Below are 17,941 nucleotides of genomic sequence, written 5' to 3'. Positions count from 1 at the left end.
ATATTAAGTTAGCTTTCAAACTGCAGCGTTACATATTAAATGATGTAAATAACTCTTTTATTGTAATTTTCATTTACAGTCTTTTTTAATATATATGCTTAACATTTTTAACATTATAGGGATATTGTGTTGAGGGTAGTTTCTTCCTCCTTTTTTCATGCCTTCGTGGTATAAAGATTAGCACACTCGGCGCTTATTCGAGAAGTCTAAGTTCGAGTCCCGGCGAGGGCATTTCTTATTTCTTCAGTTGACTGATATCGAAAAAATCCTAATGGTCTCTACAACACTTTTACGTTTTTACAATTCGTTTCTAAATTTCTGTTCTTCTACGGAATTTGTAATCCACAACAGTTAACAGTAGAAAATGAAAAACGTCCTCCTCACCATCTGCATTTTCCCATCGGCGCCTTGCCTGATAGTGACCGCTGCCATCTGCTCCAGGTCATGATATGTTGTGCCTGGATCATCATCCTGAAAATAAAATCATCCGCTCATGAGCAATAAAACATAGTATAAAGAAATGTACCCTAAAATTCGGGAGATTTTTTTAAGAAACGGAGTTTTTTCCTAAGTTGGAGTTAGCTCTAATTAAATGCAGTATGGTTATGATAATATGGCACTATAAATTAGAAATAATTATATAATAATCTAATGGTAAGTATGCATTATGCAAAAGGAATTCAAGGTACGTTTTTTGAACCCAGTCTGTCAAAATTACCTGCTTGCGTTTTTATGACGCGAGCAACAATCCGTGACACATGACTAATGAAACCGGAGCACAACTGAGATTCATCTAAGATCTATTGAAAGGAATACCACATTTAAGTTTTACCTGGTAAAGCTGCAAATCGTTTTTTCCTCTTCAAATTGAACATAAAAATGGAAGAATATGATTTTTAGATCTTCTTTGAACAAGATGTACCACCCTACTTTGAGAATAACGTAATAGACGAGTTGAAATATAGCAACACAGTTGAATTATAACAGTACGGTAGATTTACAAAAATGGACATATTTTGTGGTCTGAAAGAAGCCTTCATCTTGTCTCATTTGAGTTCGTTATCTGAAATCTGTAGCAGAAATTAGATTTTGAATGAAGAAATTAGTAATAGTGACAATCTCGAGTAAAGACACAATTTGTCATAGAAAAAATGAAAACCGCTAAGACGTCTGCCGTGTTGTTAATACTGCACGTATTCAAAATTATTAACTTTTCGAGTGACTGAATTAAGTCAAAACATTTTCAGTCTATTTCGCATAATACTTGCTTCACAGAGACTTCATGAAATTCCACCAATCTTGGGGACCTTGTATATATTTTAAAATGTGCTGAATAATAGCTCTTCGCTTCCTAATGTAGAGGAATTTAACACTGATCAATAGAATGTAATAGTTGGAATAAAATGATTAAGTTTACTGTAACTCGGTAAATAATAAAAGGATTAATTTACTGTAATTAATTTTAAAAGTCACAGCTTTCATCATGGTAAGAAATAATATAAGTATGTTTAAACGTCATATTGGAAATTTTGTGGGAAACCATCAATAGAGGCTGAAAGAGTCACTGTAGTATTATTTTAAGTAGCTAAAGTTAGGTTATTTAATCTAACAATGTGTAACTCACCTCTTCAGGCATTTCCTTGTACTGAATGCCATTATTGGTACTCTCAGCTAGATACATCTTCATCGATTTAAGACGATCGTCAAACTCGTCGTTGCGATGTAGATTCAACTGCATATCGCGACCGAAAGCCTGAAGGTGAACGTGTTTTATTTCTCCATTGGATTCAGCATCTGCACTGCGCTTGGACACCGATCTTAGGTGTACCACTTCATAAGGTGGAACTGAAAATACATGATAAATTGAACTTTCTATTGTGTGAATCAAAGTAGATGAAGATACACCTTGCTAATCGAGTTGCTACCGTTGAAATGGAGCATGACTCTCAATGATTTGCATCCATAATTGTAAATTCTATTTCCGTCTTTATTGATTTATCTTATTTCTGATTTTAAACCTCGTATTTATTGGCGCATTTTTAGGAGATTATGCCATGTGTCAAAGTTTTCAGAATACGTCTGGACCGATAAGCATAATAAAATGAGGGAAAAGGTCTGAAAGCATATAGATTTTAAAGTCGACCAGAGGGTTTACTGATTTTTTTCTACTGTCTCTGAGCTCACAGTTTATCAGTCGGTTTTTGGACACTTCTGTTAACACAACGTTTTTCCTTTTAATTTTTAGTATTAAAAATATATCTTCTTCCCCGTTGGCCTAATTGCTTGTTTTTGCGTAGAAACTGTAATTTTAATTGTAAAAAATTTTTAAAAAAATTTTTAAACTGTATTTGGTGTTTTATGTTTTTCTACCTTTAAATTTTTAATAAAGCTATTTTGTGTTTTTATTATTTTTGCCTTGCCTCGAAGGGAGAACTGAATTAATTGAATGAGAAATACATCTCTAATTAAATTCGAGGAAATTAGTGTTTCATATTAGCAGAAAATACTGTCGTCAGTCTTTGAGAATATTTTCGATTATATTAAGTAGTAGGGTAGTAAATAAATATAAATTTATATATTTAACCAATTTATTTACCTTAATTATTTATAATTTTTCAATTTATAATTTTTATAATTTTAAGTATGATATTTTTTAAAACATCCTTATAGATAAACCCGGGTTCCCTATCACAAGTATCACAATAGAAATGTTTTTTTCCTCCCTCCTTTGACCTTCCGCTCGGAACATACCATACAGTTCTTGTGTTTTTATAAGCAAAAATAAAATGAGTCTTCCCATCTAAACATTGGATAGTATCATCTGTGGACAATCGACCGGCTTTTTTGTGTAGGAGCACGAAAGTCTTTAATTAGATTCATCAATAAATTTTCTCTAAATTTTGTGTGATATCTTTTTGAAATTTTTCTTTGTATGAATATTCATTGAATAAAATGTATAAGTTCACAATGAATTTTCTAATTCCCAGATATATTGTGTACTGGTCGGTGAAGTCTACTGCACCCATATTTTTATTATGACCTAATGTGATAGTCCGTTTGTTTATTTTTTTTCACTAGCATTTTCAATCGTCATTGATTTTCTGGCAGGTTGTGAAATAGAAGATTGTTTTGTACTAAACATTGTGACCACGCTTTTTCACACCTTGTTTCCTTTTCTATAAGCGATTTTATGTCCAACAGCTAATTTTGGCTTTTTTTATTTGTTCTAACAGTCCGTTTCGGTTGGTCATAATTGTTCCAGTAAGAACGCAATTGGGTTTTAGAAATTCTGCACCTAAAGTGGGGTTGGTATAAAATCTGTCAGTAAAAATATGATACCCTTTACCTTCAGAAATCAAATTTTGTAAATCTCGATAGAGTTGCATCACAATTTTGTCTCGCTACAATTCAGTCATAACAAGCGACGGGAGATTCGAGGTTTGGACCTCGTGAAGCTATGTTGTTTCAAGAAAGCGTAGACGAATACTTCAGTGAATGTGGTAAGGGAGTTCGAAATTATTCTCTGCACGTTCAACGAGCTGACTTTTCGAAGCTAGAAGACCGTATGTCCACCTGGAATACTGGAGGTAGGATTGTTCTGTTTGGAGTATTTTCTTGTCGTAGGAGATATAGCACGGACTAATCTTTCCGATGTGCTATTGTTTTAGCACAGTACATTTGTAACCGGTTAGAAGAACTATTTGATTAAGTGTTATCCATGTACCAGATCGATGTAATCTTAGCTTCTTACATTTATATTTTTATTAAAATCTCGCTATTGTTTTATTTTATTGTTCGATTATTCTCGCTATTGTTTTATTTTATTGTTCGATTATTCTCGCTATTGTTTTATAGCTTCAGTTTGGAGTCATTTCAACCCTGAAATAGAATAGAGGCTTTGGTAGCGTGTTCGAGCACTACACCACACTAAATGACTCTTTTGATCCTAAGGTGAAAATAATACTAAAAAGAATTTAAAATAATATAAATTTGTTAAATGTAATCAATTTAGTCTTTATTCACATAGCACAAAAAATTTGAAAAAAAAAAAGTTTTTTTAAGAATACCATGCATAATGTCGAGTCTAGCACGACAAAGGAGTTGGAGTAAGAAATATGATGTCGAGCTACACTGGACATATGTTAAAATCATACTAAAAAGAATTTTAAATTATCTAACTTGGTCAAACATAATAAATTTAGTCTTTATTTACACATTACAAAATATATGAAGGAAAAAATAGATTTAAATATTTAAAATTATTTTAGAAATTACAATGTATAATGTCGAGTCTAGCTCGACAAAGAAGTTGGTGTAAGAAATACGATGTCGAAACATTCTCGACATAGGAGTCCTAAGGGTTAATACTGCGAGCTCAGAGAGAGCAGAAAAAAAACGTAGCAAACCCTATCGCGATGTTGAAACCTGTATGCTTTCAGACCTTTTCCCCGTTTTATTATGCTTATCTGTCAAAACGTATTCTGAAGCATTTAACACATGGCATAATCTCTTTAAAATGCGCCAATAAATAGGAGGTTTAAAAGCGGAAATAATATAAAGCGATAAGGGCGGAAGTAGAATTTACAATTATGGATGTGAATCATTGAGAGAGTCTGCGAAAGTTAGTTTACGATGTAGCTTACTGGATTATAATTAAACTAGTTTATGATATGTACTTAAATTGGATGTAAATTATCGAAAAGGTATCAGATTCGGCTTTATCATCCATTTGCGACAAACTGTAACAAATGGACTTCTGATTGCTTAATTAATTATGACAAAAGTGCTTTATTTTTATTCCTTCATGGGATTTGGATTCGGAATTATTAATTAAGTAATATAGGCAATGTGTGGCAAGACGATATTAGTAATGTATGTGTCGTAGTGCAAGAAAGAGACCAAACAATTTTGAAAGTTAAAATCACATGTAACATTTTAGCCTAACGAAATTAATAAAAATTTAAAAACCATCGAGACTTAGCTAATAGTAGTACTAAAGGTTACTTCGAAATACCCGAAAACAATAAATAAAAGACTTCTTAAAAGTCCTTGAAAGCGTTTTTTTCTTCATAGATAAGCTCCGTTATGTATTCAGTGAATTTTAGAGTCAGGTATTTTGTATTGACGTAAACTGAATAGGATTTTGTTGGAATAAAATTAATTTAAAAAGGGAAAACTTGAAAGACAGATAATGCCATTCTTGAAATCTTGGCGAATGTCCTCATGTAAATGACACCAATGCTTTTAAAGTTCACCCCAACATTTGCACCTTTAACCGACGCAGAATTCATAAAGGTGAAAGGACACTCGCTGCCCTTGATCCCTTAAGTGCAGCCCATCAAACTGCAAATTGGAACTTCCTCGTTGCAGACAAAATATTGCTCAAGGTCTAGCCTTAATGTTATTCTGTAGGTGCAGAGGGTAAAGGAAGGGTTAGATATCCCTTTGATCAATTATATAATACAGAGAGATATGGCTAACCTCTAACAAAATACACAAACCAAGAAGTCAATGTATTTTTTTTAATTTAAAATGAGTTTTTATAGACTTTTATGTACATTCCTTTTCATACGATGTTAAGTTTTCTGTTCTCATGAATAAATTTTCGTGTTGTGTAAAGAAAACGTCTACATTACAGGATATAAATATCTGAAGTGTAGTACAACTTCTTAACCAAAACCTTAAATTTCAGTTTTTTATTCGCGGAAATGCAACAGTTAACGGCAGAGCATTTTAGTTCAGTAAGGTTCTGTGTATAGTTATCAAAAGGAAATGAAATGAAAAACGAAAATATCTACGTCAAAAGAATCATTCGTAACTGATATAATAGTCCAATCTCTTTTAAAGGCTTCTCTTTCCTATAATACCTGCTTTTCTGAACACACTTTTTCAAAATGCAATTTTACTAGTCTTTTATTTTATTTTGCTTTATTTATTTATTTAAACTTTGAATCAGATTTGATGTTTGAATTAATACGTGAAAACAAGATAAAATATCTTAAAAATAATTCATATCAATATCGACTACTTTAAATTTTAAAACGATTCCCTGAAAATTTCATTCTTCAATTATTCTGTTTTATTATCAGGAACTGAAAATTATATTCCTGAAATCCAGAGGGCATAAATGAACCACAAATAAGAGGAAACTTTTAGAAATAAAAATTTTCTCTATGTTTTATCGTTAGCTGGTTGAACGAACAGTAAAGTCGTTGAACGTGAATAGTTCGACCTGGCCTTGACTTCAGGCGAGCAGGTTGGCTGCATAGGCGTTTTCGTGGTTTCCCTTACATGTAACGTGGATATCAGCCAGTTTCCCTTAGAAAGTCTTCCAAAAGGCATCCCACTCCTTCAACAGGTAGCCCTCGTGGGATATTACGTAATCCAATAAACCAAAACATCGCTATTGGTTAATTGTCTAGATTTCTTGAATCTAACTAGTAGAGAAGGCAAACAACCCTCGAGTTTTTTTCCCTTAATTGATTAACTTAATTTAATCTCACTGTTAATTTAAAATAGGAACTTCAAGGTTATTTTCCATCCCCCCAATTTGATTCGATTTGAAGAGGTCTCTCTTAATTTCTTTCTCTCTTCTTCATTTCCACTTAGCGTGTTTCGCTTCACACGAAAGCACACGAATGCAGGCTGAGTTGAAGTACTGTCTCCAAAGGCGTGAGAAAATAAATTCTCTGCTGAGATGATGACACGAGCATTGAGGTATCTAATTTAAAGTAACAATCTACACCAGTAGTTTGACGTTATCAATTATTTTACAAACGTAACACTATCAAGTCACGTTATAGTCCAACTGAAGAGCGGGGACGGCTCATAATGTAAAGTCATTTTTAATTGAATAGAATAAAAGCGCATAATTAGAATGCTCTATCAGTTCGAATTCCACGGCCCAAATCATACTTAAATCATATGCTACTTAAATTTGGCATGAACGTTACGCAACAAGACTGGATTGAAACATTCCAAAGTTGTCAGCTTTCAAATCGTCAGCTTTCAAATGAAAGCAAATAATTGATTTATTTTATTTTGTCTTGCAAAAATCTCAATGTTTTAGCTTTATGTTGGTTTGACAACTTCAGTGTTTTTAAGAAAACTGAATAAAAAACATAACCGTCAACAAACAGAGAAAATGACAGAGGAATAAACGGGCTGCATGATTCCATAAAAAATTTTACTCAGAAGATGGCTTCTTTAGAAAAATTAAAGACAGATGGCAATTTTTAAATTCCATCTCCTACGCGCTTTGACGCAGCACGCCGAGCAATGAAGTTCAGTGGAAAAAGTAACTTGTAGGGTGGGGAAATAAGCGTTTTCAGAGTTTTTAATTAATATCTCGGCTGAATAAAGCAGTGCGAAGATGAGAATGATCGAAATGTCATCCCACGTTTGTCGAAATCTGGGGGAGGGGTACCTCTCTCAAAACTCAGTTTCCCGCCATCTCAGAGGAGATCATCATACCAAAAAAAAAAAAAAAAAAAATTGCATATATGGATAATAGGGATATCGGATCATAGTCTCCTCTTTTGTCCCTTACAAGGAATTTTTATCTCAGAAAGTTACTAGTGATTGGAACTTCTATACGAAATGCATATTTAAAATTTAAACTACTTCATTAAAAATTTAATATTATTACAAAGCTATTATCATGCCATGTCTAACGAATATAAATTCTATAAAGTTCTATTTAAATTACGCGCCCTTGGTAACTGAAACCTTGGAGAAGAGTATAGAGACTATTAGCTGTTTTCTTACAAATGCAACATTAAGAGGATTAAAATACTCTTTTATTCCGGTCAAATAATAATAAAAGTTGGCCCCTTTCGGGCTTACAGGAAAGCCTCCACTTGGGCTATAACTTAAGACCGAAAATAGGAAACAAACTTAATTCTAACTAAATCAAATTTAGCCAAAGCTGGTACAGTAATAACTAACCGAATTGGCCCATCATTAAACCTCACCGACGAATACTAGCAGGCACGTAAGACTACGGCCGAACGTGGTAAGATAGGCTTATAGCAACGAAGGGCCAGATGCCAGAACACAGTCTACTGAGAGCTTCTAAGCTCTTCTACGGAAGTGACAGAACTTCCCATTAAAGACTGGTTCTACTCCATTTACATACAACGCGGCACCGAAAACTCATTCTGGCAGGGAGTAGGTGGGAAACAAGAAAGTGTTTCATTCTTAAGGAAAGTGTTTCAAAATTAAAGCAACTATTAGAAAATTAAAATAATCCCTACAACTCTTTCATAAGTTATACATCTATTCGTCAAACATTTAAAAAATTTTTAGGAATTCGTTCACTACGAATAACTACTACAACCATTTATAAAGCGGCACATTATTTAGCAAAGGCTATTATTAAAAACTGGAAAACACTCTTTTATAATTGAGAGGTATGAAGAAGCAAAAGCTTTACACTTTAATGTTATAAAATTAGTGAAATATCCAAAGCAGTAATTTATTGGGCTTTTAAATAATAAGAAGGAACAGTGAGGAACATTGATAACAATCAAAACCGAAATTTTGAAAAAAGAAACGAAGAAGAAAGAAACAAATCATGAACATAATTAAACTGAATTTGTCGAAAAGTTGGGCATTTCTGTTGGACAAGTTGGTTGAAACTTGGAAATAATAAAATCAACTGGTGATCGAATTAAGGAAGATGTGAGTTTATAAGGTATTTCTCCCGCCTTCCTAGCATGCCTTCGTGGTGTGGTGGTCTGCAGGCTGGGCGCGTACTCCAGAGGTCCGTCGTTCGACTTTCGGCGAACGCGTTGCTCATTTTTCATCTCTACGGCCTCGAAATAACCTAATGTCTCTACAGTGGCGTCCGAACTAAAAGGGTGGTGAATGATGATTCTTCACACCCAGGATTTGGCGACTGGCTCCCTTAAAACCCCAGTCGCCCTTTAAAAGAGGGAGTATATAAAGTATTTCTCCCGCCTTCTTAGCATGTCTTCGTGGTGTAGTGGTCTGCATGCTGGGCACGTATTTCCAGAGGTCCGTGGTTCGATTCCAGGCGAAGGCGTTGCTCATTTTTCAAGTCTCCTGCTTCCAAAAAATTCCTAATATTTCTACAAGTTTGCTTCAGAAAACAAAAGCGTTAAAAGAATTCGAGAAAAAATTTGCCTCATTGTATGAACAATTTATTATATTCGTACGTGCTTGGGAACTCATCACTGAAGGCGAACCTATTACCATTCAACTTTCCATAACTGTGATCCTATCGGCTTCATAAAGAAAGCCTAAGGAAGTGTTCGCAAGAGAACTAATGGCATGAGCATTATAAAGAAAAAGAAAATGTTTTTAAACAAGGTCCTTTTTCAGGGAACAGTGAATGGTTCCATTTATTTACATCAGCAAATTAAAAAGGAGGCTTGATTCTTTTCAATCAAGCCTCTTATTTAAGAAGGAGATCAACAAAAAGATCAAAACGAAGATACTTTCTTCTAATATGAGCTATTAATCCAATATGAGCTACAAAAAAGTGCATAAAGAATCTGAAATTCATTTTCAATTTCGTTAGAATTTATGTTATGATAAATTAACATAGCTGTAATTTTATAATTCATTTTGTAACTAATACTACAAATTCTGAAATAATTTTCTTAACTAAAAATTCACCTTTGAAAACAAGAGAAGCCATTTTGATGATTAAAAAATAAATTTTGAAAAATCAATAAATAATAGAGTTTTGTAATTCAGTTTTAAAATTAAATTTTGAAATTCACTTTAAGAGACAATTCTCACTAAAATTAAATTTTCAGTAAACAAAATATAAATTAATTTTCATAGCTACATTTGACATATTTACGACTAATTCTCAGATTTTATAAAACAAAATCTGATGAAAATATATTTTATTTTGTAAAATTTAAATTGTAAAGAATGTGCAATTGCTTATTCTTTTTCTTCGATTATATAATTTAACCAAAAGTAGTTAGGTTTGGACTGCATGTATTTTGTTTATTTTTGTAAGTTTTTCCCTATTATGTTGTATAACCTTGGATGAAAAGATACGTCACCGAAATCTTGTTGCTGAATTTGTATATTAAAAATTACAAAAAGAAATCAAATTCAAATGAGATAATAATGTTTTTCATTGGATAGAATCCCATCAAGCAAATGCTAGGTACTCCTTGACCTTTGAGTGAGGCTAACTAGGTCCAACATCCTAAACATTAAGGGTGGAGAAGCATAAAGGTGGCCTTGATGTAAGTCAAGAAACAATACAGCAGTTTTACAATACGGAACGGGACGAGGGACTACAGAGGTGTAAAGATGCGCTGTCATTTCTTTCCGTTTTATATGACCATCACGATTAAATTCCTCACATTTTATTTGTGAGTCAGGTTGTTTTGAAAGGTATGTAAATATAACGCCTTCCTTTGACAGACAGAGGTTAGTAAAGGTTTCTGTTATTTTAATATTCCACCAATTGTTGCAGGTTATCATACTGTGACATAAGCTGCTTTATGTCAGAGAATTTTCCAGGATATTTCAGTTGAATTTATTAATGAATCAGTTTAAAATCGAAATGGGGTATTGTTCGCATTCAGTGATTCGCTTGTTGATTGACAGACTTGGAACGTTGTTTTATATTGTCAACAGATACGTTCCTGCTTTTAAGAATTATTTTTCTTTTCTTCCTTTTCTATCATGTACGCTACGTTTTGAAATCATAATTTTGAATAAGGTTATTTTTTTTCTTTCTCTAAAAATGTTTGTGCTGACAATAAAAAATAAAAAAGATGAGTAAGCTAATAGCAAAACAAATAGTAAATGAATAACTGATAGAACTATAATTGAAACACTCTATAGTACAAAGTGTTCAGTACAGTTCTCAAAAGGAGTTTTTTAATATCTCGGAAAAATGTTATTGTTCTACTATAAGATCTTGTCTTTCTAAAAAGCATACAATTAGACCAGAACTCTAGAAAAAACGGCTAGTGACTATTCATTGTGTCCTATAAATATCAGAGACAGGGAAAAAGTATAAAGGATCCTTTTATTAATCCAAATAAAATTTAACAGACGGCACCAACTCGTCCTTACAAAAGCGAACACTTTCGGCTTAAATTAAAGATAATGGATAAACAAAAATTAATGAAGTTTAAATATAGCGTAAATACAGTATAATTAGTGTGTCAGCTGGTTCTGACCGAAATCGACATAAATAATAAGGAATAACTCAAAATTCTAATCAAGATAATGAAAATTAGTAACGTGGCCTTCAATCAGGCAGAACACTCTGATTTTATCTGCAAAACCTTCCTTTAAATACTTTCTTCATTCTACGGAATTTGAATATCGCACCTGCTGGAAATTTACATTCTGGAATGGAAATGAAGCGAGGCTTGTTAGGAAAGTAACTTAACTTCAAAAAATAACTTTTTAGAAAATTAAAATGAGACCTTATATTGCATTAGTGGTTTTAATCCGTACTAAACATCTCAACACCCGAGCTTGTTGCTAATCAATGAGATCTATGAATTTTCACTTATCTTCCAAGAGCAGAAAATGGGTTGCTCATCTGTATGATAAAATGTATCACTTGAAATATTTTATTATACAGATAACATTAAGAATTATTTTATCTGTTCTCCTTTACAAAGTTTTGCAATAAAAACATTTCGTACCACTAATGTAATATATATATTTAACATCCTATAACAATCTAGAATCAACATAAAGTTTATCATTCCAGGCTGGTTAGTTGGATAGGCAAAGGACATGAGGATTATCAGCTTAAGAGGAAGGATGAAACTGGTTCATATTAACATAACACTTCAGGGTGGAGTCATCCATAAAAACCAACCATCTGCTAGTCCGTTCGCCTCATTTTGACACAGGATGGACTAAGAGCATTCAGCAAGCTTTAACCACTCGACCACTTGCGGAACTTATTATTCTAGAATATCTGCAATCAAAATAAAATGTAGTCTTTGTGATTAAATTTTGTTGTGGTATATAGATTACTTTCGGGGGTCGACTTGCGGGCAACCCTCAGCGCGTTGGCTAAGATGTATACTTAGACAGGTTCGGTACCTGGTAACATAGACTGCCCTCGCAGGATTAGAGCCACTGTTTATTTTGTGGTCCGTTCAGGCTCTGCTCGGACAGGACGGGTACTATCAAGTCTGTTTTGGGCTTTGTGATTGCTACATGTTTGTTACTCTCGGGGTTTCATCGCTGTTTGCCAACTCATGGGGACCCATGTTACTGCCTCGTTATTTTGGTGATTATTTGGGGCCTAGTTGCCATTGTCTTGCGTGCTTTCAAATTTGATGAAATTCAAATTGTCACCTGGGATTGATCGTAGGGCTGCGTCTCCGAGGATAGCCTATAATGGTTGCCTTATATAGACCTTTCATTGTCTTGGTCAGGAAGTTTCTATACTCTACTGTACTGTAGTATATAAATTGTTTTTTTCGCATTCTTAATTTTGGTGAAACTGCAGGTTGGTAGTGTGACTAATAAGGAATTCAACTTCTAAAACATTTCAAAGGACAGAGTCATTTTCCGTATCTTTGCAGTTTCGTGGCCATCGCGATTCCTCGACCTCACTCCGATGGATTTCTGGTTCTTGGGTTACTTGAAATCTGAGATGTACACGTCGAATCCACGACATTTGTCAGAACTGAAAGATGCCATAAAACGTGAAGTTATTTTACAATGCTCTTCTTTGTAACTATTTTACGCTGGTAATTTTCGTCATACATTTGTCGTTCTAAGCTATTTATGTTTTTTCATTGTTCTGATCAATTTGCGAGGGAAAAAAGGGGCGCTGCTGTTTGAAAATTCCGAAATGTATTCACTGTAATCTTAATCATGAGAGTTGTATTGTTTTAAGTCATCACAATCTCCAGAGCATACCTTCATATAACAATATTTGAAATTTCATTTCGTTTGATTGAGCAGATAGGCTGCTAAGGACTCGCATGTAAAGGAAGTTTTTTATAACCACCCTTCATATGTTTAAAACCGACGGTTTTGAAAATGAAGGTGGGTTACTTACTTTTGTGGATGTGTTGTACCAATGTACAAAGAGTACCCATTTCTGCTTTAGTTGCAGATGTTCGTGAATTTTAAGAATGTATATCACATTAAGTTTTCTTTTCTTTGTTAAGTTACCCTCAAAATGTTTTCGATTATTTATTGAAGAAGTACACAAAGCGTTTGGTTCCCTCGTGTCAACTTTGTGGTAATGAAGCTCTGTTGAACCCACTTAACGTTTTGAAATTCTAATCACTTATACCACTTACCGATTATAAAAAACTTCAATTCATGGATTTCAAATATTGCATGGATGCTATTTAAAATTATAAAATATTGTATATATATATTACCCGGCACCTACAGATACACCGTTAACAATTTATTAGCATCTTTGGGTGATGAAATATATTTCTGACTTCCTCAATTAAAGTTATTATTATTATTATTTTAGGTAGCTATTCTTTGAAAAGCGCATCCGATTTACCTTACTGAGAGGACGAATGTTGATTCTTCAAAAAAAGAGAGTTTATAAAGTTTAATCTTTCATGAATTATAATCAAACTTTAGACAGACTGGCAGCGATATTATCACTGCTACGTTTATAATAACAACTAAGACTTGAAAAGGCTGTAAAAGACCCCTTTATTAAAACTATAGAAGAATATAAGACATATCTATTGCTTCAATTCAGGCAGTACAGTTTAACGCGAAGTTGGCTTACAAACCTAACCGGCATGGGCATTACAATATCGGCAACTATAATGCAAGGCAAAAGACCACAAATCTTATCTGAGCTAGCAGCAACTTTGTAACGTGGCCATGAGAGGCAGAACATAATCTGCCCTATAATCTAAAAGCCTCAGTTTGAATACACGTGAGCTAATTTGCATTCTAAGAAGAAATCGGAGAGCAAAAAGTGACAATAAAAATTCAGAACATAAAATAACTGGTTAAATTAACAAAATGTTGCAAGGTCTTCTATAAGTACTATGCAAATTGAAGAGCGAAACCCACTCACTCTTGATGGAAGCATGCCATGAACATTCGGTTCTCATCTTATGGGAGAATTAGATGTTTATCCAGCCATGTTAAAAGTAACTTTAATTTTTATCATTTTCCAATTTTTTTTTAATTTGAGTATTTTATTATTACGTATTGTTCAATGTAGAAAGGAGGTTTTAGGGCAGTGGTGCCCAACCTTGTGCCCGCGAGCACAAGTGTGCTCCTCGATCGATTTTTATGTGCTCGGTAGCCCGATTAGGTTCTATGAACAAAAAATATTTTAAAAATAACCATTCATTTATAATTCTTAATTGTTAAAATATGGTAAGCATTTATAGTCATAAGCGATGTCTTGCAAGACGTTATAAAATAAATTGATTGTTGACTGATGAATTTGATAGCGAACAAGGAATCTTATTGCTTCATTCCGATGTTAGATGGCTCAGGAGTGGAAAAGTACTGCAACGATTTATAGAGCTTCTTTCGCCAATAAAGCAGTTTTTGGAATACGGAAACGAAAATTACAAAGAATTGTACGATAATAATTGGTTATCCGATCTGCATTTTCTCATGGATATATTAGTTAAACTGAACAAACGGAAGGAAATTCTCCAGGGAAAAGACAAAACCCTTTTTCAATTGACTGGAACTGTAACTGCTTTTCAGATGAAGTTAAATGTGTGGATAAATCAGATGAAAGAAACACATTTCACCCATTTTCAGAATTTATCAAGCCATATTAATAACCACAAGGCAATTGAAACACAGAAATACTCAGAAAACCTAAATGCACTGAAAAATAATTTTGAACTCCACTTGTCTGATTTCCATAAACTTCACTTCAACCAATATTATTATTCATCTCAAATCCATTTGCCGAAATTAATATTTCAGATGTATCACATAAAATTGGAAATATGTTTAACAAAAATGTTGATGTCTTGGAAACGTACTCACGACAGGCCAAAGTTTGGGCACCACTGTTTTAGAGTATCTTAAAAATATAGTTAAACGGCTGAATCCGACTGAGTCGTTTATTCGATTCTATTGCTCTTTCGATACTTTCCACTCTTCACTCCATCCTCGCACACCGTTCTTGATTCAGTTCCCGCTTTCGATATCATTCGCCAAGTTTATTGTTAATTAAGGTGGGTTATAGAAAAGAAACGAACAAATTTTTCTGATCAGATCTCATAAAGCAGCGCTTTTGGCCACCGCCAGTTAGCTATAGATTTTCATCCTTTATCTTTTGTCACGTACAATTCCGTTGAGGATTGGCACGCTCGTGATTTGAGGGGGGAGGGGAGAATATCACATTTCTAAAGATAATGAACTGCTTCTGTTTTATTTTTCCAAAAAATCTGGCATGATGTAAAATGCAGTCAAAATTATTGAATTGTCGCGGCACTAGAAAATGCTACCCAGAGAACTTTCCCTCGAAAATTGCCCTCTTTCCCCAAAAAAAGAAGTAACTGATTAGTACGCTTCCTTCGTCAAAGAAAATAATTGCAGAAAACGAAAAGAAAAAGGGAAAGAAATCATATTTTTTCTAGAAGAATAAGAAACAATTTTTAGGATTCTTCCAACGCTGACAACAAAGAACAAAGCAAAGCAGAGGGAAAAAATTCTGTTATTATAAAATTAGAAGACACTGAAAACTTTAACACGTAGCTTGAAATTTAGCATGTAAATCGAATGGAAACCATACAGCAGGCCTTCAATAAAATTTTAATATTATAAATCATTTGATTGTGACAAAGCAGATCAGGGATGTCTACCTAGGGCAAAAGATGCCCACGTATTTCTGTGTCACATGGGAACAATCACGAAATCCAACCATGCACCAATCGCTCGCCTTGGTTCGAGCCTGGATTGAACTTCTAGTATTCTGCATTACAATCGAGTGGTTATCGGACACTGGCGGGGTTTGATATTACAAGAGAAACCTAATAACTAAATGACACTCAAAACTTAGGGAATACTCCATTGAAAATAATTCTACAGAATATGAATACGTAATGCAGATTTATTATATAAATTTATACGTAAATACAGTAGCTGATGTATTCTTTTCTTGCATTATCTTTTGAACTGCAATTTGTTTTATTTGGTGTCTTCCATACAAATAACTTACAGGTTTTGAAATTTAATATTAAATACTTAAACATTTAATCCATTCCCAAAAATTTATTATCCAAAAGGGATGACAGTCCCAAATGGGATATTAGTCTCGAAACGGCATTTTGCGTTGAACACTTAAAAACGGCATAGCACTTTTCAAATGGTTGCCACCATATATTATCGCCCTGCATTACATTTAAAGAAATCAAATAATGAGGAATATGCATGAATCTCGCATTTTTCTCGCATTAATGTATTCATTTCTCTTTTTTATAAATGCCACCTTTGTAAAAAAGCTGAACATTGATATAATGAACTCAGTAAAGACCGAATAAAACAGAGAAATAAATGCATGCTAACACTTAACGCTGCATCGAGAATACTAAACGCATACTGCTATGCTGCTTTTAAATTTTTTGTAACTTTGCTGCTGAATTGTACATGGCAAAGTAAATGATGCTCAATAGTAAAGTTAAAAAGACAAAAAAAAAAAAAAAATGGTTGAGTGTAACAACAGACTGGTAGATTGCGAGGTCAGGGAGAGCATAAGAAACCTCAACAAGTCCTTTTGGACGACCGTTAAAACTTAACCATTTCAGTTTTTTCCCCTTCTTATTTTATTTTTTATTTATAAACTTTTGTTTTATAAGTTTTACGAAAATAAAACTATCGTTATTATTTCCATAAAAATCTGAACAAATTGTCAACAGCGATTTATTAGTCATAGCAGGTATTAATCTCTTGTTTCAAATTATGCTTTTAACATCACTAGAGCGTACAGTCGATGTATAAAACTCGAAAGCGCTATCCTATTTCGTGACGAAGTTTTCGTAATGACGTTAATTTAATCCTTCCACAACCTATTTACTCTCGTTGGAAGATAACAATCTTTATAAGTCGGAGATAGCGATTAAGAAATATGTAATCACTAGTAATTTTAAATTACAATTTATATAAATTGCAGATTACCACTTACATCGCAGTTCGTAGTCCTAGTTTATGGCATCTTGGAAATGGGAAAAAATTACGTCACACTCAAACGAATGGGAAAACGAAATTAGAGAGAATTATTCCAACCGTCTTCCTTTCCTTTCAAACGAAACTAAAAAAACTTTCTCAAAACAAAAAAAAAAAAAAAAAAACTTTTTAACATAAACAATACACAGATTAGAGTATTTGCTACAATCTCGGATGATTTTTAGATGAGTTGGTTATTCTCCCGAGTATTAAATATTTAAAAATATGTTTGGTTTAATTTTCTAGGCAATTAAAAATAAAAGTACGCGAAGCAGATTACAGTGGCTTTTAATAAAGTTCCTCACAGTTTGTTTTTCCCCCCAAAATTTGCTTTATTGATTTAGTTATTTTCTTCGACTAATTTGCTTTCATTCATAGTCTGTTGTGAATATTAGCTACATTCTCACAGTTTATTTCGTTCTGTATTCTCAGAAATATTTCCTCCTAAGTTAAGTTTGTGAGAATACGGGTTTTGCTTTGCATCTTAAGTTTTAAAATGAGCAATTTCTTTATTGCAGTGATTAATTTTCCGCACATATTCCTAAATATAATTCTTAATTTCTTAAGTACACAAGTCTTTCCATTATCGTTGTAAATTCATATAGTTGTTTGCCAAAGGATTTCACATATTTTTATGAAGCTATATATTGTTTCTACTTATTTAGTTCTTAATTTAAGTACTTCTCTGTTTGCGGGGCGCCAGTTAGCGCCAAACATAAACACTGGCGTGAAATGTACCTAGATGACGGCAACAATAACGATGCATAAATCGTCATGGAAAGAG

General features: G+C 33.4%; 1 protein-coding gene across 2 annotated transcripts in view; it reads right to left on the bottom strand.

Moving 5' to 3' along the window:
• The window catches only part of LOC118197565 (A disintegrin and metalloproteinase with thrombospondin motifs like), a 228,459-nt gene that overhangs the window by 50,367 nt on the left and 160,151 nt on the right, over positions 1 to 17,941 (bottom strand). For both annotated transcript variants that reach the window (XM_085813483.1, XM_085813484.1), the window contains exons 4-5: positions 1,625 to 1,845; positions 385 to 471 (exon numbers count right to left, since the gene is read on the bottom strand). In XM_085813483.1, the coding sequence (XP_085669609.1) occupies positions 385 to 471; positions 1,625 to 1,845 (308 nt within the window). The remainder of the gene's footprint in view (positions 1 to 384; positions 472 to 1,624; positions 1,846 to 17,941) is intronic.

The sequence above is a fragment of the Stegodyphus dumicola genome, chromosome 3 (genome assembly GCF_044657685.1).
Source record: "Stegodyphus dumicola isolate Sdum_Otavi_A_Nest chromosome 3, ASM4465768v1".
NCBI lineage: Eukaryota > Metazoa > Arthropoda > Arachnida > Araneae > Eresidae > Stegodyphus > Stegodyphus dumicola.
Note: the sequence above shows the minus strand (reverse complement) of the source record. Positions and strands in the feature narration are given on the sequence as shown.